General features: G+C 39.7%; 2 protein-coding genes across 3 annotated transcripts; both read right to left on the minus strand.

The window, feature by feature from the left end:
* Positions 1-1,352: 1,352 nt before the first annotated feature.
* Positions 1,353-5,336, minus strand: LOC135155939 (uncharacterized protein K02A2.6-like). Its single transcript, XM_064106499.1, has one exon. It carries the CDS (start codon positions 5,334-5,336, stop codon positions 1,353-1,355), a length of 3,984 nt encoding a protein of 1,327 aa, XP_063962569.1.
* Positions 4,437-13,366, minus strand: LOC129274310 (lactadherin-like). Of its 2 annotated transcripts, XM_064112150.1 has the most exons (6): positions 13,037-13,366; positions 10,434-10,590; positions 9,262-9,485; positions 8,243-8,389; positions 7,431-7,560; positions 4,437-5,794 (listed from the first exon to the last, which is right to left on the minus strand). In XM_064112150.1, exons 1-6 carry the CDS (start codon positions 13,361-13,363, stop codon positions 5,790-5,792), a joined length of 990 nt encoding a protein of 329 aa, XP_063968220.1. In that variant the 5' UTR covers positions 13,364-13,366; the 3' UTR covers positions 4,437-5,789. The 2 variants fall into 2 exon arrangements, with proteins under 2 accessions (XP_063968220.1, XP_054767123.2); XM_054911148.2 differs by lacking the exon at positions 4,437-5,794 and having other exon boundaries at positions 7,041-7,560.
* Between the last annotated feature and the right edge of the window lie 10,501 nt (positions 13,367-23,867).

Raw genomic sequence — 23,867 nt, forward strand, 5'->3', positions numbered from 1 at the left:
AAAAAAAAATGGTGCATACTTTTCATGATTTTTGTGGAAATGTTCAGTAAAGGAATGTAAAGTTTTCAAAATTTCTGGGGGATTAACTGCCCATCTGACCCCTCCCCGCTGCGTGTTTTGTCTTGTCGTCTCTTCTACTCCTACTATCAACTTCACTACAGTATCAACCTAAATAACGGAGGCTTCAAACTAATAATACATTTGGGTTCAGCCATTTACTGGATTCCATCTTGTTACACTCTCCGGTATCCCGCCACAGATGGCGCTATTCCATAACATCCCCCTTTGTTTACAAAAGACATTGATTTGCAAATTAACCCTTAATATACATTTTTAATTAGTCCATTGTTTAAACAGAGTCCTTCTTCTAAACGGAGTCCATCCAAATCCAAATCACTTCAGGAAGTCACAGTTTATAAAAGTTCATCACAGTTCTTTGATCCTTCCATTCGTCTTGTATATCTGCGACAGTCCCATACTTGAACGGATTATGCTTTCATTTTATATCAAACTCCTGTGTTATTCCAGTCGATTCCGAAACATCTATGATGTGATTGGGAAATCATCCGGGCGACCACCAAAAATTCTATTAAAGATATATCCGATTTATTACTTTCTTTTGTTGTTTGTTTTGTGTATGTTTGTTCAAAGGCTTTAGATTGGCTACCCAAACAATACTAACTCTTTTCTAAAACATAACAATTAAAAACTAACTCTACTGAACATATATAACATGTCATCAATACATATCAATAAACAAACTGCTTGGTCACTTCACTCATGTAACTAATTAAGTACATCATCCTTTCCTCAGTGAAATGAAAGAGAACAAAACTAATCACAGGTTGCCTCAAAAATCGTCAAAATTGCTGCACTTTTTATTTTTCATGTTTTTTTTTTTTTTTTTTTTTTTTTGTACAAGATGTTGTCCTATGAATAATCCAAGGGCAGCATTTGTGAATCCGACATGAGTTGGAAAAAAAAAAATTCTGGAAATAACAAATTTGGTCAAATAGTGTATATCTCATCAGCATCTCTGTAAATGTGCTGTGAAAGTTGTCTTTGTCTACATAATGGTTATATCAACTATATCAATCTACCTCATAGTAACACATGTATTATGAAAACCTGCAAAATATGATAGATCAAATACTTTCAGAGTAGCCAATCTATTTTTCTTTCTGCTTTCTTTTTTTTTTTTTTTTTTTTTTTTTTAACCTGTCATGCCAAAATTTGCGTCAAATTAAAAAAATAATACAAATAAAAGTATTTCCACACTTGGGTGGACATTTCAAACTTTAGAACTTTTGGTTGTTTCCCACTCTATTAGCTATGTCCGGAATTTATAAGTTCTATCTGGTCACATAATCATCCAGATAACGAGGTCGTTGAATACGCCTTCCTGATCTAGTCGTCTGGGCCTGATGTTCGTTAGGGTCCTGTGGGGGGGCCACAGGCTGAATCTCTCGCTCGGGTTGAGAAATCACCAGGTCGTCTAGTTCATTGTTAGCATTATCAGTTGTTTTGCTAACTTTTCTGAGATGGCGTCGATTTCGTCGATAAGTAACGCCATCTTGGGTAAGGACATTGTAGGATCTAGGTTCTGCAGCAAAGCTTACCACTACTGCTCTCATCCAGGACTTCTTTGGACCCCCTGCTGATTTCAGACGAACATGGTCACCTATTTTCAGGGGTGTCAGATCTCTGGCTCCTCGGTTGTAGTAGCATGCTTGCCTCTCCTTGGCTGCTCTCATCTCCTCTCCAACCTTCTTTTGTATCTCAGGTTTGAGCAGCCTCTTGGTAGTTGGTAGCACAGTCCTAGTTCTCCTGTTCATTATTCTCTGTATCGGACTGCTTCCCATACCAGGTGTTGGTGTGTTACGAAATGCCAGAAGGCTGAGGTATGGATCACTTCCTGCTGTCTTAGCCTTCTTCAGCAGAGATTTTGCAACTTTCACACTGCTTTCCGCCTTCCCATTGCTTTGAGGGTAATGGGGAGACGATGTTGTATGTTCAAACTGCCACTTCCTTGCAAACCTCTTGAACTCGTCTGCAGTAAACTGTGGTCCATTGTCTGTGACAAGTTGATCCGGAATCCCGAATCGTGCAAACTGGCCCTTGAGTTTACTAATAACATTGGTGGCCAGTGTCTTCTCCAGATAGTCGACTTCCCAATAGCCTGAGAAGTAATCCACAGTAATTAAGTAGTGGCGTCCATCCAGCTGAAATAGGTCTGCACCAACCTTTGCCCAGGGTCTCTCTGGCACATCATGGGGTTTTAGTGTTTCCTTGGGTTGTTCTTTACCATATTCTTGGCACGTCTCACAATTCTGCACAAAGTCTTTCAATTGGCTACTCATGCCTGGCCAATACATGCATTCCCTTGCTCTTCTCAGGCATCCATTTACACCAATGTGGGAATCATGAATCTGTAACGTCATCTCTCGTCTCATGGCTTTTGGAATGACCAATCTCTCTCCTCTGAATATGAGGTCATTCTCTGTACTCAGCTCGTCTCTAACATGGAAATATGAGACTAAGTCTGGCTCCACATCCTTCTTGTCATTGGGCCAACCTTGCTTGATAATCTCTTGTAGTCTCTGCATAGTCTCATCCCTCTTAGTTGCTTCTCTGATCTCAGTAAGCAAAGGCTGTGAAACTGGGATGTGCATTGCTAAGTTGACAGTCTCTAGCTCCCTCATTTCATCAGTCTTGCCACTCTGAAGATAGGCTCTGCTTAGGGTATCTGCCAAGTACATCTCTTTTCCTGGCTTGTATCTGATTACCACATCATAAGTGTGCATTCTCACTAACATCCTCTGCAATCTCTTTGGTGCTAGATGGAGTGGTTTTGTAGTGATGATCTCAAGTGGTTTGTGGTCTGATTGCACACTTACTGGTCTTCCATAGGTATACACATGAAATCTTTGCAAACCAAAGACTACTGCTAATAGTTCTTTTTCAATTTGTGCATACCTTGTCTCTGTATCAGTTAGGGCTCTACTGGCAAACGCCACTGGACGTCCTTCTTGCATCAATGCTGCACCTAATCCAGTGTCTGAAGCATCAGCTTGCAGCGTCAATTCCTTGGATGGGTCATAATACTGGAGTACTGGCTCTGCAGTCACCAGCTTCTTTATTTCTGTCACTGCCCTGTCATGCACCTCTGCCCACCACCAAGTTACGTCCTTCTGCGTCAGCTTGCGAAGTGGCTCACAAAGGTCGCTAAGTCCAGGCAGAAACTTGCTCAGGTAGTTCACAAATCCAATAAATCTTTGGACTCCCGCTACGTCCGTAGGGTTAGGCATCTTCAAGACTGCTTCCACCTTCTTAGGATCCGGTTTCAGTCCTTCAGCAGAGATTGTGTGTCCTATGTATGATACTTCCTTCACTTTAAGCTTAGCTTTCTCTATGTTAAGCTTTACATTTCTTTCCCGACATCTGTTCATCAAGGCTCTAACCTTCTTGTCATGGTCTCTTATTGCTTCCTCTTCTGACTCCCCTTTACCGAACACCAGTATGTCATCCGCCACACATCTGACACCTTCAAGACCTTCCAGCACCAAGTTCAGGCGTCTTTGGAACTCTTCAGGAGCGGTGGACAGACCAAAAGGCATACGCTTCCAACGATACCGGCCATAGGGAGTGTTGAATGTTGTCAGCTCCGAGCTGGACTCGTCTAATTGGACATGCCAGAATCCGTTCTTCGCATCAAAGGTGCTAAACACCTTCGCATTAGTCAAGTCTGATAGGATGTCTTCTATTGTTGTCATGGGATAGTGGCTTCGTTTCAATCCCTTATTCAGATCTCTTGGGTCTAAGCATACTCTCAGCTTCCCATTAGGCTTCTCCACACAGACAAGGCTTGAGACCCAAGGGGTGTGCGTCTCTATCCTTGCAATTATATTGCCTTCTTCAAGCCTGTCTAATTCTTCCTTTAGTTTGGTCTGCAAAGCCACTGGTACTCGTCTTGGTGGGTGGATCACCGGTGTAACGTCTTCGTCCACACTCATATGATACTCTCCCTCAAGTTTTCCTGTCCCTTCAAACACATCAGCATATTCAGTCATCAGGGTCTGCTTGCTTAGAGTACTCTCACAATCTGTGTCAGCCTTCAGCAACATTATGTTTTCCTCACAGACCTTGATCAATCCCATCTGCTGGGCTGCACTGCTCCCAAGTATTGGCATGCACTCTCTGTCTACAACGATGCAGTCCACTTTGTATTTCCTTCCATTCTTGGGATTCATCATTTTCACTTTGGTCTTGCCAAGAGGAACTTCAGTTGTCTGATTAAAGACAGTAAGTACAAGGTCCTTGCTCTTGATGACTTCTTTTGCCAGCGCCTTAGGGATCACATTACATGTTGCTCCGCAGTCTACCTGGAACTTCACATCTTTCCCACTTAGTGTCATCAGCACAAAAATTTTCTTTTTGAACTTTCCCCCGTCTATCCCGTACACAGCATGCTCTCCTTCCAGTTCCACTGTCTGAACTTCCTGGAATTCTTCATCTGAACTGCCTGCTTCCACTACATGGACTGGTCTTTTCTTTGGTTTCTTTGGATCTCTCTTCTGATCCTTACCATCTTTCTTGGCTTTGCTCCTGCACACACTAGAGAAATGATTTTTTCCATTGCATGCAAAGCATTCTTTCCCGAAGGCTGGACATTTCTCTTTTTTCCTTTCATGACAACGTCCACAGAATTTACACTGCACTGCCTGCAAGTTCTTGGGTTTTTCTTTATTGCTCACTGCATGAACCAATTGTTGCTGCTCACCGACAAGAACATCTAATCTGGCCTTAGAGAGCACAGATGCTTGACAAGCTTTGACACACTTGTCCAAATCAAGTGAAGATTCTCGTAAAAGTCTCTCCCTGAGCATGCCATCTTTGATCCCGCATACGATCCGATCACGAATCAGAGACTCCTTTAAATCTCCGAAGTTACAGTGAGCCGCCAACAGTTTGAGTTCAGTTAAGAACGAATCAAATGATTCTCCACTACCTTGACTTCGAGTAAAGAACCGATACCTGTCCACGGTCTCATTCCTTACTGGTTGACAATGCTTCTCAAAAGCATCCAGAGCCTGGGCCATAGTGACGTCTTGCACGGTTCCATTCGGTAATCTTGTCCCTTCAGGTTTTATCGTCTCGTAGAGCTCCCTTCCCTGTGGACCAACAAGGTACTTCAACATCTTGAGCTTCACCTTGTCCTCTTTACCATCCATGCTCAAATCCATGTAGAGCACAAACTCATCTTTCCACTGTTTCCACTCTAAGGAAAGGTCACTTGCTTCAAAGTTCATCTGTCTGGGAGGCCTCAGTTGCTCCATTGTACTGATGATGAATTTTTCTAACCCTGGAAACAATCAAGTGAAAACAGCTGGTAATTCCGGTCACTCACTGCACTTTTCCTGTGCAATGTCAATGGGATGCAAACTGTCTGGTATTTCCGGTCACTCGTCCTTCAGCACCGAGTTCTGTCCCTTGTTTCCAATCAGATATTACTACTTTATCATCAGCATCATTCAGCATCATCCAGCATCATTAAGGAATATTGGGAGGTCATAAAATGTCTCATCAAAAGCTGGACTTACAATTTCATCTCGGTCATGCTCTGTGAACATTCGCCGTTTCGGAAGTGCATCCTTCCGTTTTCCGATCTGCTCCGACGATCACGAAAAACTGTCCAAAATCAACATCACAGAATCCAATAAAAGCTCTGTCCTGACACCATGTTTTGTCTTGTCGTCTCTTCTACTCCTACTATCAACTTCACTACAGTATCAACCTAAATAACGGAGGCTTCAAACTAATAATACATTTGGGTTCAGCCATTTACTGGATTCCATCTTGTTACACTCTCCGGTATCCCGCCACAGATGGCGCTATTCCATAACACTGCGATGCCTTTATCATGATCATGTTTATCGTATCTTTCAACGAATGTAAATATCATATGGGTAACAATTTAACCCAGCATAGCTTCAGTTTTAACATTTCCAACTGGTGATGTCTGATTATAAGAAAAGTATTTCAAAACTAGTGTTTGTTTCATAAAGCTATTCGTAAGTTAATAGCGACTGGTGAATCTTTCTTACGCGCTAAATGATAATGGTGAATATAATTTATCAAAAGAAATGATCACCATTCTTCGTAAAGTCACTCTTAACTTGCGAACAGCTTTATGAAAATACCCCCTGTTCCTAGTCCATCTATTCACAAGGTCACCCTGCACCATCTCTCTTAACGCTAGTAACTTTTTATGCTCCTTAAGTTTCCCATTATATATTTCCTATCAATTTATTAGTTACCTAATTAGATATAATTGATTTTGTTATTCAATTATCGTTTATCCATATCACCATCTTCAATGTATAACGAGTAAAAGTTAAAATATAATAACTCGTGAAAATATTTGACCACTGTTCAAAAGGCTATATGATATTCAAACAGTTCATCAATCACTGAGTCAAGCAATCAATCAATCAATAGATAAATAGATCATTATACTACAACTTTTATACAAACATTTGTAATGATAGTAGTTTTAAAAGTGTTTAAGTTACATTTCAAACGTAATCAAATACTACTGGAAATGATAAATGTGTAAAAACAATTATTTTGCAGTAAAATAAGATAAGATTAACCCTAAAAGAGCCCGGTTATTTGGACCCATCTCACAGCCGGGGAGGGGCGGATTCATCGCCCCCCCCCCCCGAGATCTCGGCCTTCGATCGTGCGAGAGCCGCGAAAATTTGCTCAGTGGTAGTGTGCGATATAATCTACAAGGCTGTATGTTATTTTTAATTAAATGGATTAATTATGCTAATTTATTTATGAAATAAAACATTTGCTCTAATCAACTATTATACTGCCTCAAAACTGCTATTTTTTATTCACAGAGTCTTTGTAGTATCCCGATCAAATGTACTTCCAAAAAAAATGGTATCGCAATTTTTAAAATGTATTTTATTGTTTTTTTTAATTTCTTATGTATTTCTTTGTTTTCGACTTTTTGTTTTTTATTGTTTTTTCGATGGAAATTGCTGCAGATTTAATTTTGTTCATAAATAAGACAAAGTTAATTAAATTTAGTCAGTAAAAGTAGAAATAATGATACATTTATAAAATTGGATTTGTACATGAGCAGTTTTGGGTCTGACATGCACTTACATAATTTTGCGTAATTTCGTAATCGCGTACCCGGGCATCGCAAATTTAGTCTCAAAAGTTGTGCGAGATTCGAAAGTAAGAAGTCAATGAGCGGCGCGGTTGAAAAATTTCGCGCGGCGGATTTATCGTAAAAAATGTACGAGCGGCCGGGGGGGGGGGGTCCGCCCCCAGGCCTTTTTAGGGTTAAGACTTGAAAAGTGACCCTTTACTATAAACGTTTCAGGTATTGAAATTCTCCTAATCTCGTATACCAAGGACTTCATATCTCATGCCGCAGTCATTGTTCCATATGAGTGGGTGAATTCTGACATAGCGAGCAGTCAGTGGCTGGTTGAACACAATAGTCACTGGAGTGTCATTATCGTAGTTTGCAGGAAAGATCTAGTGATAGAGAGAAATATATTTAGATTCGGCGGGAAAGAAAAAAGAAAGAGAAGGGAAGGATGGATAAAATTAAATAAAGAGAGGAGCAGGAAGAAAAGGGAATAAAATTAGGAGGGAAAGTAATGTAAAAAAATGAAAATAAAATATAAGAGGACCATTGCCGAAAGAATTGCGTTTATTACCTAACCCCAAATAAGTGCTATTTATTGGTTGAAAATAAAGTTACTTATGATTTCTTTTAGTTGCATTCGACTACAACTAACGAACGTAAAGTGTTGCTGCTCTCTACGTTCGTTGCCGTTTAATAATAATAACATTTTTATATACCGCAAATTCGCAAATTGCAACTTTTTTGTGCACAGGGACCTATGTTACTTTACATAAAATAGGTTTTTCTCTCGCGCTTGTTCAATAGGGTTAATTGGGGCTTAGATTGAGATTATCCCAATTATAAATAAATATTTCTGGTCGCGTGTTGAACTTTCATTATTTTCCAGAATAAGATACGCATACTGTTGGCCGCAAAAGAGTTCCCATAATGTCCCATTTTCAGGCCTGTTAAAAATTTCAAAAATTTTTACTAGATATTTTCTTGCAACATCCCCTTTGGTTAAGGAAAATGTCAGAGGAAAAATATTGGATGCTTGATTACTTTATTGATGCGTTCAAGTACACTTACTTGCTGTTCGCATTGTGGTTCCAAAGCGAAAGTCCATACAAAATCATCCAGAGAATAGGACACTTTCAAAGACGTTACCCATTGATGTTCCATGTGTCGCCCTTGTACAATAATACCGGTGATGAGAGAGGTTTGACCAACATCTATCTGATCAGTCAAATCATTCGCAGAAAAAAATCAAATGAATGAAAATTTGAATAAATCCATATTCCCAATTTCATTTGCCTAATGCACAGAATATTATTAAACTTGAAAAGCTATTTTGTAATCTGTATACTGTTAGGAAATGTCTCCTTACCCCCACCACGAAGTTCTTGCAGCAGAGAACACCTGTAATCGTAAATTATGTTAAAATAAAGAGAATTGGTATCTGCGGTATGGAACCTTACACATTTCCCTTCAATAAATATTTTTATACCATTAAATTCTGTTTAAAATAGACCTCTTACATTAATTACCGAATGATTCACATTTTTTGTTTAAATAGACCTTTCTTATCAATTATCGAATGATTCACTATTTTTGCTGTAAAATCTTATTTTTTTATTCATTTTTTTAACAATGTATCATCATGTTTATCATTCGGACCGTTTAGCTACATCAAATTTTCACATTACTGTATGTTTTATACTCAGGACATCTCCTTGTGATGAACTCCTGAACTTCCTGGGAATGTTCATAATATTGTAAGAACAAGCGTAAGTGATTAGTTTAAACTCACAAAGTGATTAGTTTAAACCCACAAGTTTTAAATCACAAAGAACAAATGTAAGTTCACGTAATAAACTAATTGTAAAAAGTTATACATTTTGTTCATTTTTGTTTTGCACAATTGCCAGTATCTTAACATCTTTTCAAGACGAAAAAAACCCAAACTCTCCCATATTTCAAATCTAAAACACACATCGACCGATTCCAAATTTTCGGTCAAATGCGTAGATAGATAAGTCTTAGACATGTTTTTTTTATGAAGCACACACTTTTCTGTGTGCAGACGAATACAAATATAACGGACCCACCATCACCCATCTGTCTTGGTCGTCATCAACGGCTAGCCAGCCAGCGCTCCTATTAGAATCAATTCCGCCGTTCAATCTTCCATTTTGCGCTAGAAAAAGGAATCCACCAAGAATTTGATACGATGAAGAAGTAAGACTAGAATCTGGGATTCGTCCATCTTCCACTCCCATTTTACTTCCTCTCAGGGGATGTAGACATCCAGATTCCTCTTGGTTTATAGCAGCTAAATTAAAAATGATTAAGAATAAACAACGATTTAAATGAAATATCTTTGAGAGATCGATAGCAAGGCAAGTTTATGCCCACAGGCCTATCTAAGGCTACTTCTTCCATGAGTCTTTCCGTATTTAATATCAATCATCCCTAGAGATTATAGATCAAGATACCCCTCCCCCCAAAAAAAAATATTGTTTTAATATTCTGAAGTTGGCGTCAACAAGAATGCTGACATGAAACTAGGCTGTCGGCTTCTGTCCGAGCAAGAGGAGAAACATATTGTACTTCTTGAACTTCCCCAGTCGAGATATTCCTAGGAATTCTCTAAATTCCAAAGATTAGAATATGAAATGAGATTGGAGAAAATCTGTAGTATTAGGTGTTCAATCTAATTTTGGATATCATTGCACTCTACATTATTTCCAGTGAATTTCTACGCATTGTCCAGAGACATACCTCTGAAGTCAGTTGACATGGTTGAAGTAGTGTCACGAGTATCAGTCCAGAAATTAAGTCGCAGTGCCCCATGATTTTAGTCAAATTCATATCCCCATAGATCATGTGGATATTGGGACCAAAGTTTTTTTTTGCAACTTTGCAACTGAAAATTCCTAACTTGTCAAATATTCTTTTTCTGATTGTGTTCAAACTTCACCATATCTGCTTCTTTAAAATGACTTTGTGGCTGGTTCGAAATCCGCTTATAAGTCAAATCGTTAAAGTATTAGATCTTTATTACGATTCACGTACAAATAGAATTAAACACATTTATCAGAAATCGCATAATCTAATTTCTATATTTAGTGTGAATAAAGCTAAATCTTACCTTAAATTATAATTTCCGATAATTGTTCAAAAGTTACAATCTAATTGAATACTGAAACTTTGTATTAGCTCAGTTCCAAATTCGGTCGAAAGCACTGACGTCATGATCATTGATCATTATTGTGCTCACCTAATAATTCATTGATGGGACCGTACCCATTGAGTTCTAACCTGATGCTCTTATAACCCAAGCTCTTTATCAGATGGATACGAAAGTATCTACATACGATGGGTGTGAGGAAGTTGTGTTCTACTTGACTATCACCGTCGTAATTTCCTGAGAAGACCTGAAGAAAACGCAAGAACATGGATGTATGAGAAGATAGTAATTCGATTTTCATAATGCCGGTTAAACTGTTTAAAGTAGGCCAAAATAAGCCTACTCATCGTGATAATAATAATCAGAGAATGCAGTTTTCAAAAGCACATTTGCTCTAACAGTGGCGTAACTACGGGGGGGGGGGGGGGGGCATGGGGGGGCACGTGTCCCCCCAATCGGCTGGCAAAAAAAAAAAAAAAAAAAAAAAAACGGGGAAAAGGAGAAAAAGAGGGAGAAAGGAAGAGAAACGTAGTGGGAAAGGAGAAGTTATTGTTCATTATAATGTTATATTATAATCATGTTATGTTATATTACATAAGAAACATTTTTTGATAACTTTATGAACATAAAGGTGTGTTGGCTCAGTTGGTAGAGCTTTTGTCTCACAACCGGGAGGTTGGGGGTTCAAACCCTGGCCGCGTCAGACCAAAAGACGTTAAAAGATGGGAGTTGCTGCTACCCTGTTTGGCGTTCAACGATTAAAGGGATAGAGCCTCGTCGATCTGGCGCTGCACAGCGGCTGCCGGGCCCACGATCAATTGGGCAAAGCAAATTTTCGGAGTATTTCATTTCATGTCTATTTCGAACAATAAATTATGGATTTATCATTTATTTATCATTTATCATTTATAATTTGCTCAAGGCCTATGTCTTCATTGTTCCTGGTGCTTGAATTGTCTGTTTAACGAGATAATCCTGTTATACTAAAACCTTACGTTTTCAAGTCAATATAAACCAAACATATTTCCTCGCACTTCGAGTTATTATTGTTTTATGTACTGACATATGCTTCTTTTTCATGACTTCTTAAAGTGATTGCCCCATTTTAAGGTCTTAATGTAAAACATTTCCTGTCCATGCTTATGTTCGCATTAGTGGATTGGATTGGTATCTGCTCTTCATGAATTCTTAAAATCGGTCCTTAAAAATGTCCCTTCTGATCTGAATATAAAAAAATTTCAGCTCGCGCTTCGCGCTCGCATGATTATGTTGATAAAATATGGTCTTAGTGAATTCCTACAAACAAGCCTAAAAATGCCCCTCTTCAAGTCTGAATTTCATAAATTTTCAGCTCGCGCTTCGATTATAATGACATTTGCTTCATGTGTTTAGATGTATACAAAATCAGCTAGCGCTTGGCACTCGCATTAGATGATTATTGTGAGACATGCATACTCTTAATGGAGTCCTAAAATATAGCCCTTAAAATAACCCTGTTTGGGGTCAATATATAAAAAATTCAGCTCGCGCTTTGCGCTCGCATTGTTTGTTTAGCTAGACAGGTACGTATCATGATTACAAAAAAAATTGCTTATAATGTCCTTTTTTAGGTCTGAATATAAAAAATTTTCAGCTCGCGCTTCGCGCTCGCATCAGTAAGTGACTCAAAAACATTTCGGGTGCCCCCCAATGCCGTGACCCACGGTACGCCACTGTGCTCTAATGAAAGTGCTGATAATTTGAAAACAAACACACGAACCCCTATTTTGTTAATGTTTACACCTCTTAACTATACCTTCTTCTATGCAAAATTTGGTAAAATGACATGGGTTTTGAGTTAATTGCAGCTGCATTTATTGCACTTCTCAAGTTTGTACTGGAATTACACATTTTTGAGATTGGGTTTTTGTTATCTTTCACATCATCTTTAAGACTTACTGCTGTTAGACTGAGGGTGTGTTTATGCTTCCATTGCGAGGACTGAATCAGCGTTTTCAAACGTCGTTTCAAAACGCCGATCGTAAACGTAAAATAGCAATATTAGATTTTCCATCTTTAAGGATACAGTCATTGACTATGTTGCGAAATCTAATATTCATGGATTTTGACTGAGTAATAGAGGTCTAAACTCATTGTAGTGATCTCGTGAGGTCTAAAAATGCCAAATTCTTTTGAATGCGCAATTCTTAAGAACGTCCATTTGGGTGAACTTTGAAGCTCTATAGCAAAAAATCAAGCACATGGACCCACGTTAATTTTTGCATATTTGGAATATTCAGGTGCTAAAGTATTCTATGAGCATAGTTTGGTGAAAATGACATGGATTTCACTTTAACTGTGGAACGTCCTTAAGAGATCCACATTGCCCTCGTCTATAAAGACTCGGGGCAGTATGATTCTTTTGCGGGCGACATATTTGAAGTTCCCCTCTCAAGGCCAGTCAATATTATATAAATATTCCCCGAACTTGTTCGGACCAAATCATAAACAACCACATGAGGTTTTGTTCACACAGGCGTTTGGCCATGGGTGTATTCATTAAAACCTCTCCGATAATAATGCAATTAATGGGATTGAAACAGTATTTATTGCGTTCGTTATCTCCCCCTCTCTGTTCTCAGATTTGGTTCCAAGTTGTTTCGGGCTTTGTTTTGTATAGGATAAAAAGGACAAGATGCAATATAGATGTTTACCTTGTCTGTATTAGCATAGGTGTCTTGGTAGAAGGCCCATGACGTTCCGTCCATACTGTATGACACTTTGTATAACGTCGTCCACTGTCTTTCAAATACTGGTCTGCCTTGTGTTATAATAGTTGTGATGATAAAAGCGGAATCAAAGGCAACCTGTAGCCAGGGGTCAGCGTCGTCGGTGACAGGGCGCCACGCAGATAAACCGTTAAGACGAGCTTTATTTTTGTCCACAAGGGTCTCGTTCCACTCACTTGAAACTGAAATAGCATCATCGTGGATTTTACCGCTTTCTAGACCTAGAGGACTACCACGGGGTGTGTTGCACATTTTCGCTGTTGTATAGAAAACACATGCAGAATTGTAAGTGGTTCTAATAACCATAATTACTTAAACTGATTATGTGTATAAGCACTGTTATAGAAAAAAAAAGAAACTGGAAATCCATATCGGTCATTATTAAGATTTAAATTCACTCTATCACTGTAAATATTGATTGTATCGACAAAAAGGGGAAAAAATCATACTTTCATTTAACCCTTTCCCCCTCTCTCTTCCCTAACTATACTGAGCAATATTACAATGTAAAACAAACCTAAGACCAGGTCACACCGCCCGATTTTTGTTGGAGCGTTCCTTGAACGGAAGGGAGAGGGGGCCGAATTTCGAGAACGCTCGTCACCGCCCACAAAATAGGTAAAAAATCGAAAACACGGGCGTTGCCTTAGCGGTGCACCGCTGAAGCCTACGTTGCTTTAGCGGTGACGCGAGCGTTGACAGAGCGGCGTTCTGCGCATGCGGGCGTTGGCTCGGCGGGGGTTTAAAGTTGGTTTAGCGGCATACCGCTTTTGACTACGGAGCTGAACGGATGTCTTTGATAGAAGTTCTGATAGATTCCAAATGGGCTCCTGGTCCATTTCTCCCCGTATTTATAGTCAAATGCTGGTCCCGCTCCGACACTTCCATACCAACGCCAAACAAAAGTTCATCACAGCAATGGATCGCTGCTTCAACGCCCGACACCGTTCCAGCAATCCCGTTTCTGCTCGTAAAACGCTTACAACCGCTCCAAAAAAGTTTGTGCAACATTTAATCACCGCCCGGGCAAAGCTGGCGAAGCAGCGGTGGTCTAGCGTTCAAGATTTCTGCGTTGGTCTAGTGGATCTTAAGCGTCCACGAAGTTGCGTCTAGCGGTGCCAACCTTTATCTGGGCGTTGTGATGATTTTTTTTCACCGCTCCTAGAATGCTGGGCGTTGGTGATGATTTTTTTTTCACCGCTCCAGGAATGCTCCAGCAAAGTTCTGCCGGTGTGACCAGGCCTTTAAGGCCTTTAATAATTCTTATGGAAGGTTACTCTCCTATACAGTGCGTATCAAAGAAAAGTTGACACTTTGAAAAAGCCCTGGCAATTAAAAAATATACGACATGTGGGTAATTTTTTCACATATATTCTTGGGTTTGGGTCTCATCTATCCAATAAAAGTAAAAGTTATGACAGAATGTTACACTTGAGTGAGAACTGTCCATTTTTGTAAAGCTCGCAGAAATCTGTTTGCGCAGAAATGTTCGTTTTCATGCAGTGTCAAGGGGAAAGGGCGAAATCAAACTTACCCTGCGAAACATTTCTCATACATTTCCCTTGCACTTTTAGTCAATTGAAATAAAACGGAGACATTCAAGCATTTTGTAACAATTTTGCCAACCAAATTGAAATTTCAACACTTAGAAAGCACAACTTTTACCCTTTTTGTGCCAGCTGGATCTGAGGACATTGCTGAATTTTAACAAAAGTTTATATCAGACATCTCCAGTATTTTTTCACTAAGTTTTTATTATTCAAAGTGGGTTTACATTTCATTTTCCATGTAATTCTTGTTTCTCCACACTTTTCCCAAGCTTGACAATGATTAACAAAATAAAAGTCAAGCCTAAGCAATTCCATGTAAATCACAGCTCAGTGTAAAGCAAATATCGTCACGATGGCCTCGGTGTGTGGGGGAGTGGGGTGGGTGCGCGTTGCACTCTTCGAAGTGTTTTGGACAAGGGAACAAGTTAAAAAGGTAAAAGATATCTTCAAATCAATTTTACTAGCTAAATTCCACGTGTTCTTCATGATTAAGGTCTACTTTTATTCGTGTAATTATTTCAAGGTTCTGCGCAAATCATTTTTCACTAACTTTTCAAAAGTAAGTGGTGCTCACTCAAGCGGAAATATTTTTAGACAGTTATATCGTCATTTGCTTAAATGGATCTGTACCAATGTTCAAATGTGGAAAAATCTTCAGGATATTACAAATGTATAATTTTACAGGATTTTTTCTAAGTGTAAACTGTTTTTTGATACGCACTGTATATATACAAAGTCATGTAGCTTTGGTGTTTGATACGGTGTTTGGTTCCTAATTTATTACGCAGTGAACCCTTAAGTAAAGAAATCGAAAACAATTTCAGAGTTGATTTTTAACAGAATCATATTGATACAATGAAATCTAGCTTCAATATCTTGCTCCTCCTTGAGGAAAGGAATCAATCGTTGTGCATAACATATATTGGATGAATCTTTTGACAACAAAAACGAGTTTATACAAAAAAAAAGAAATAAAATGAGGGTATTTATTTCAGGATTTAGACATTTTTTGATCTCTCCATATTGAATGAATATACGATACTCATGTCAGGTCATGGGGGTTGAGCAGTGGCGACCCAGTTTTCTACTAGCCAAAGACAAGAATGAAATCTCAACAATACAGCACCAGGGTTCAATCCCCTGCTTCTAATCCAAACCCTGATTTGATGGACCCACAAGCGACCAAATGGTCAGCTCGCTCCAATCGATTATCCTACACACTTAAAATGTTGGGCAACATACTGTCCACTGTGTTGGGTAATGAATGTTGGTAAAATGTATGTGGAGGAGCCGTGGTGTAGTGGTTCTGACTCTCGCCTTGTAAACAGAGGGTCGTGTGTTCGAATCCCACCACGGTCTGGAGTCCTTTGACAAGGCGTTAATCCACAGTTTGCCACTCTCGACCCATGTGCTGAATGGGTACCCGGTAGGATGTGAAAGTCATTGTAGCTTGTCCAGTACTGTGTGCGCCTCACCGGCGGCTGACTGGAATACTGACCAGGGAGTGGAGGATGTGCACACATTGATTGCGGGAATGACTGATCGAATCCGACGACCGGTGTAGTAATATATCTGTAAAGCACTTAGACACGTCGGTCCGATGTATTAAACGCTATATGAGAGCGGATTATTAATATTATTATTAAAAGAAAGAAAACAATTATATTCCGGGCAATTATTATCAAATTGAGCAATTTGGGTAGATTTTAACCAATAGTTGTGTGGACAGTATGTTGCCCAGGGTTGGTTAAAAGTTTTTTTTTTTTGCCCAACTATGTTAAGAGTGAAGTCAGAAGGAAGTGGATCAATTCAGTTAAGAATAGTTTAGCATATCGGTCTTTTGAAGGGATTGGGTCTGATCATCGAATTGTATCATGTTAATGTCAAAAAGGTTATCGAAATTGTAAAACTCAATCTAAAGACCTCATGAAGAGTATGGGCCCAGGTAAATCAAAATGATCAGTTGAAAGATCAATACATTCTTGCTATGTTTAATAGGTTTCGTACACTTTGTAATGAATTAGATGACAGTAGTGAAGCATCAGAAGTATACGATAAACTCATTGAAGCTAATAGAGAGATCGTACTCCCAACTCTCCCAAATAAAACTAAGAAAATGAGTGATGTCTCAAACGAGGAAAATCTAGCTCGCACCAGGGATATATTTAAAAAGGCTTCAACTATGATTACACAAGGCCTATTCGAAATAGTAACAGAAACTTGAAACTGCTAAAAAGGCACATGCCGGGGGCACATGATGTTTCCTATACAATGGCCCTTGAAAGTAAAATCAAAGACAAAACTGAAAAGTTTGAAAGTCTTCGTTGATAAGAAACATGCAGCAGCTTACTGTGATAAAATTTGACACTTCCTTCTCGGCTCTCCAGTTTAGAACAATAATACAGAAGACCCCTTTTTCAACCACAAAGTTTGTGATCTCCTCCCTACTAAAATAGGACCATTTTCTAAATCAGTGCCTCTTTGGCTCTGAAAAAGGTGCAAGTTTCAAAGTAACTTGGTCCAGATAACATTCCTGCTGTTACAGGGTAGAGTACTTTATTTCACGAAACTCTTCTAAAATGCTGTATGAAACTCTAATTGGTAATAAACCCACAGCTTTCTCTTTGTCATCCATTATACCCATTCTAAAGAAAGGGATCTTTCATCACCATCAAACTACAGAGGCATAACATTATCACCAATTGCAGCTATAATACAACGCTTCTTAATCGTTTGATTTCATATGTTGATATATATTAAGGACCAATCAAAATGGTTCCAGAGAAGGAAGATCCACTCCCTCCCATATTCTCTTAATAAGGCGAATCATTGAAGAACTAAGAATGTCTAGAGAACAAGGTACTATCACTTTCCTTCATTTCTCACAGGCATTTGATAGCGCTAACCGTTGTAATATGATTAAAATTCCTTCAAATTATGGTATCCCAAATGAAGTAATACAAGCAATCGATGTAATTTATACGAATCCACTCTCCTTTGCTCAAAGTGTAGATGGACCTACTGAACAGTTTGTGACAACTTCAGGAATTCTTCAGGGTGACACTTTGGTACCAAATCTATTTTCAATTGTACTAGATTTTAAGATATTCACTAGATCATGTACGAATATTATGGACATCAAACCATAATGTCTATGACTACAAGTAGGGACCAACACAAAAATATTCAACTCATTTAGATCATGATGATGATATAGCATTGACTACTGCTTTTTGAATGATGCACAATTAAGAACTGCTTCTCACAGGAGAGGCTTCATCTGCAAAGTTTGGCATCAACTTGAATTCCCAAAAGACCGAGTTCATGACATTTAATAAAGCTCATGATCATGCATCAATACTGACAAGGGAAAGGGCCAAGCTTATTTTAAGTATTTAAATTCATTATGCAACTCAAGAAAAAACTTTCTATCGACATGATCGAGGAAAGCTCTTGCTTGGAATCCGGGGGGGGGGGGGGTACTCGACCAAAAAAGTGGTAGGTATGTGCCGCGGGCAAGACAAAAAACGAGGGCCTTGGAGCGGGCTTATTGTAAAATAGGAGGGTCCTCGGAACGGGCTTCGGAACAACTAATGTTTGTGAAAACGGTGGTCCTTGGAACGGGTCGCCTGCATGTGAGTGCGTCTAGCCTGCATCCCTATGGAACGGGCATACGTGCATGAAGCTAGCCCGGCGCGGGTGCGCTCGCGCAGAGGCGATGTTCACCAAAATTGCAGCTCATTGTATATAGCAGATCAATGCGGCCGGAACGGCGTAACGAAAAATATGCGAAGCTTTGGAGCGGATCTTTTTCTTTTTTTTTCTCGAATAGAAGAAAATGCAATGCTTTGGAGCGGCTTTATTTGTTCTTTTTCTCAATGAGACAAAAATGCTATGCCTTGGAACGAAAATTTGAGTATAAAAATGGGAGTCCCCTCCACGTCACATACCCACCACGCATTATTATACTGAGTGCCCCCCCCCCCCGCCTGTAATACATGACATTTATATGATACAATTCGATGATCAGACCCAATCCCTTCAAAAGACCGATATGCTTATACTATTCTTAACTGAATTGATCTACTTCCTTCTGACAAGGGTGGAGTTGATTTGAGCAAGCTGACCATTAGGCCGCTTGTGGATCCATAGCCTACCATTACGGTGTTGGAATCTAGTAATAGTAGCAATGCGATTGTGTTGCTCCACAAAATCTTTGAGGAGCATGCCAAGATGAAACAGTAGAGTGAGCATCTTAGGGCCCAAGTTGTGCATTAAAATCCCGCCTATCATCAGCAAAGTATGTGCAGGCAAAGAGTTTATAGCGGAAGAAAGTTCATCATAGAACGTACTGAGCACTCCTTCCCTACTCCTTCCCGACCTTTCGCTGGAGAACGCGAACGCTTATTTACGACGGTAGTTGATTTTGTGAGAGACTTTTGGGCCCGTCGTAAAAGACTGTCCTGCAATTTCAATTATGTGACATGAGGATCTTGTGTAGCTTTCGCATCTGCAACGGAAACATCAATCTGCGGTTCGTGTGCAAAATACTATGGTAACAGCGACATAATTATCCGATTTAGCACGACTTTCTAGAGCCACATTTGGTTCCTCCCAGATCTCGAGAGGCCGCCCGGGGGGGGGGGGGGGCACTTCCATTGACGAGTGGATACCAGGCGCAACCACGCGTAAAAAGGGAAAGAGTTGGCAAGTACGTTACGTATATGCCTATATGTAACGTTATAAGGGTGTCAAAAACGATGTTTAATATACTAAAAAAAGGGATACATTTCCAAGACAAGTCTTGTAGGGGTTCACAAGCCAAGGGATGCATTTTCATAATCTGGAAAAGACTTGTTTCCCTTGTTTAGGGTGCTTTTCGAAACCCCATGGTCGCGCCTGGTATCCACTCGTCAATGGAAGTGGTTCCCCCAAAAATTTGAATCTAATCACCCATTTCGGGGAAAGTAAAACACAATGCCCATTACATTGTGTGCTAGAGGCATATCGTTTGTGTAGGAGGAGCAGGTAATAGAAAAAACCCGCAAATTCGGATGGTGTTCAGACAGATAGGCCTATTGCATATGTTGTGTACATATCAACGCATGCGAAATGGTTTCGGCTGGAGAGGTGATCTGACCCATAGAATCAATTGCCAGTGATCCACCAATAATCCACATTAGATGCAATATCGATTCGATGGACTGTAATGATCTATATCTAAGCCTTAATTCAGTAAGTTTTTCCTCACTCAATATGTACACGATTTGTTTGAAAAAAAAAACCACTTTCTTATCCATGTCATAATATATTGTAGGCCCAGCATTTCGAATATCTCCAGCCAGCTGTCACAGTAGAGGCTCGCCGCCGGCTCAGGGGGCATACGCTGATGACCAGTCGTACATGCACGAAAGCGGGATTTAATCTCGCAGCATGGTGTGTGTGTCGCGTGAAAGAATTTTGTACACGATCGAAAAGCAGATCTATAGGGCCTAGCTGTAATACAAAGCTTAGCAATGATTGTAGAGCAGTTTTCTACGTTTGATTCTATTGAATATAATGTACAATCAATCTTAAAAATCGAGTCTATGATTAATCGTTACCTTTTGTGTTACTAGACCCTAATGTCGCGTTCCAGAGGTTTGCGAAAACTCGCAATTATGTGGGCTGCAACCACGTCGGATTTCATTTTGCGAGGGGGCGGTAAATGCACGCAAAGGCAGAGTGCACTTTGCGCGCTCCCTAGGGGGTGGGTGCAGGGAGGGGGAGTTTTCCCCCGTCCCGCGCGAAGCTTTCGAAGTTTCATCATATTAAAATAAAAAGAAGCAGTCTCTCTTATCTCTAGTGCCTATATCAGCTCCAATTCAATTGAATTGTGAACGCACAAAAAAGGGATAAAATGGAGGAAATTAAAATAATAATTACCCCGCGCAGAAGCTAAAGCGTTTAATCAATTTTTCGGAAAAGGAAGGATCCCAGGAAAAGGGTATTCTCCAAGCCATATTGAAAGAACAGATTTGATTAGAAACAATTTAGCGACAGTGAACATCTTTGACCTGCAAAACAGAGAACAAGGGAATATGTGCCGGGAAGAAGATATTCCTCCCTGCGCAGAGCAATGAAACTCAGTAGCGTAACAGGCGGGGGGGGGGGGGGCAGGCAGCGGCGTAACAGGGGTCGGTGGCCAGGGGGGGGGGGGGGCAAGAGCCAAAAATTTCCCGGTCATATCATGGAACAGGCAATGGCGTCATAAGGCAAACATTTTGAGGGGGCGATATGGCGTACCGGGCAAATATATATATATAAAAGCGAGCGAGCAAAAAATTTTGACATTTTTATTGCAAAAATCTAATTTTGTGATAGATTTTAATTATAATAGATTTTAATTTTAATGTTAAAAAGATGATATCATATTTCACCCTCCTCTCTTTCCTTTTTTCTCTCTTTTTTGTACGCCACGGTGAACAGGATTTTTGTTATGATTGTGAGCATCAGGGCGAAGCTCTATATGCTCGAGGGGGCCGAGTATGGCGCTTCTGGCAATAAGTAGCTTAATATAGGTCCCGAGAGAGCGAAGCGAGCGAGATAAAAAAATCACCTTTTCATGAGAATCTAACATGAAGATCGATTTTTACGTGATATTCAGAAAAATATAATACACTTTCCTTTCTTTCCTCATTTTTTTTGTTTGGTTGTAGAACTTTTGGGGGCCATGGTCCAAACTCATCCATATAACAGTGCTTTATGGGTGGGGTCCAGGGCAGAGCCCCGGAACCTCTTGATATCAAAGCCATTTTGAACCTTACAGATAGCCACTTATTTTAATCAAATTGCGTGTATATTTATATAGCTTTAACACAACACATAAATTCAATGCAGTTGTGTATCGTAATCATCCAAATATTGTGAGGGGCACACCATAGCAAATGTGTAAAAATTTGTAAAAAGTCGCCAGCGAGCGAAGCGAGCCAGAAAAAAAATGGCCTGTTAAAATGAAATTCTAATTATGTGATAGATTTTTACATCATTATAGCAAATATCATGTCATATATTTTTTTTCATTTATCTCATTTCGCTGCCTCCTTTATTTTCTTTTATTTCCCCTTGGCTGTGGAACCACCCCCGGTACGCCAGTGCTTCAACGTAAAGCTTAATGCAGGCAGGGTCCATATAGGGGCCCGTTATAGAACCCATTACACGGGTCGTGTGGTCCAGTGGTTAGAGCATTGGACTCATAATCGCAAGGTTGTGAGTTCGAATCCCAACTCTGCCATTGTCTCCACTTTGATAAAAAGGCCCGAGAGTGATATCTGTCGTCTATAACGTCAGCCACTATGACTGATTAACCTAGACGTAAAATGTTTCATAGGTAATTGGTTATATACCAGCTTGGCGTTTACCAGCAAATTGCTGTCCTGCCGAGTTCCTACGAGAGTTACCACAAACAGAAACAGAAACAGAAACATTAAAGGTTACAGATGAAGAGCCCCCACTGCACGGGGTCTTGACTCTTGGACAGAGCCTTTGGAGATTTAGCAAGTTTATGATAGACTTTCATACGACATTATGCTATATACCATCCATTTTTCTTCCCGCTCGTTATCTCAATCCTCGGCAGCCCGGTAGTGTACGTTATCTTGTCCCTATTCTTTAATTTCCAATTTAGATTTTGGCTAATTCCATTCTGCATTTATTTCCCGCTTTTGTTTGCCTTTTTGTCATCTTTAATTTATTTCCCTGTCTTACTAATCATGCTAATGTATTTTTATATCGGGGCGAATTGTTCTTTCTCACTTGTTTTTTTCCTTCCATTTCCCGTTATCTTTCCGTTTTTCCTTTTTTATGTTTTTTCTTAGTTTTCTTTTCCCTTTTCCTTTCCCTTTCCCCTTTCCCCTTTTTCTTTCCTTTCCCTTTCCCTTTCTTCCCCCCTTTTTTTTTCTTTTTCCCGTTTTATTTTATTTTCCCGGTGAGCTCCGCCAGGGGGGGGGGGGCAGCTTGCCCCCCTGCCCCCAGTGGCGTAACAAAATAATTTTGTTAAGGTATTAATTTTTTAATTAAAAAATTTAAAGAATTAAAAGAAAAACTCACAAAGCTACCTATCTTCCCCTTTGCTTTCATTTTTCTCCTCTCCTTTTCCTCTTCTTTTTTTTCTTTTTGGGGACTTTTTTAATGAGGGGGGGGGGCGACCGCTCCCACCGCCCCCGGCTACGCACCTGGTGAGCTGTAACAGGAAACTATAGTGGTTGCTGGATTGCCGTTCAGAGTGATTTCAATTATACGATTATCATGCTTTCGAATTGACATGCTTTCAGAGTATACCCATTCGCAACATTTCAAAATGCCTAAATATTGAGCTTTATGGACTAGTCCAACCCTCTTGCCACTCGATATTAAAAATAAAGGTATGAAAACTATTCACTACTACATATTTCTTTTCAGTAAAGGATCCACTTTGACTTTGTCACTATTATCAAGGTTGATCCGTCCCGGAGGCTTTAGGATCAACCTGTCATTGATGTTGTAGTGTTCCGACATGGGCAAATCAGGGTTTAGAGGCAGGGGCTTGAACCCTGGTGCTGTATTGTTGTGATTTCATTCTTGTCTCTGGCTAGTAGAAGACTGGGTCGGCACTCCTCAGCCTGAATGCGACGGGTAGACCGAGCTACATGTTATCGGTATCAAGCCATTCCAAGATGTGGTGGAAATCCATTCAAACAAGATTGGGCAGAGATCTACGCCAACACATTTATTTTAGGGAGACGACCTGGAGATACGAATCTAATAAATCTAATGCTGTTAAACCAAATTAGCTTTTTTTAAATAAGCTGTATGGAAAGGACCCAAATCATCCTTCCTGGGGGAAAAATTAGTTTCCAAGCTCTCATATTAGAAGGCAGACCCGTCGAGAATAGTCATAATCAATGCATCTTGAAACGTCTAACTGAATTAATTAGGGTGAAGACATTATAAGCTGATAAAAAAAAAAAGGTTATTATATTACGTTCGTTGCTACCGAAATGTCTTTTGCCTGCCGGTAATGACGTTACATTTAATTTGGTTATAACTTGTTGTACTTTCGTGCCATGATTTATGAAACTTTTGAGAGTACATTATCAGTGAAGATGAGTTCGCATATTATTTTATTTGACTCAATTGGTTTAGTATGATATTGTATTGAACTCATATTGCCGAAATTTATTTGAGTT

The sequence above is a fragment of the Lytechinus pictus genome, chromosome 2 (assembly GCF_037042905.1).
Source record: "Lytechinus pictus isolate F3 Inbred chromosome 2, Lp3.0, whole genome shotgun sequence".
Taxonomy (NCBI): Eukaryota; Metazoa; Echinodermata; class Echinoidea; order Temnopleuroida; family Toxopneustidae; genus Lytechinus; species Lytechinus pictus.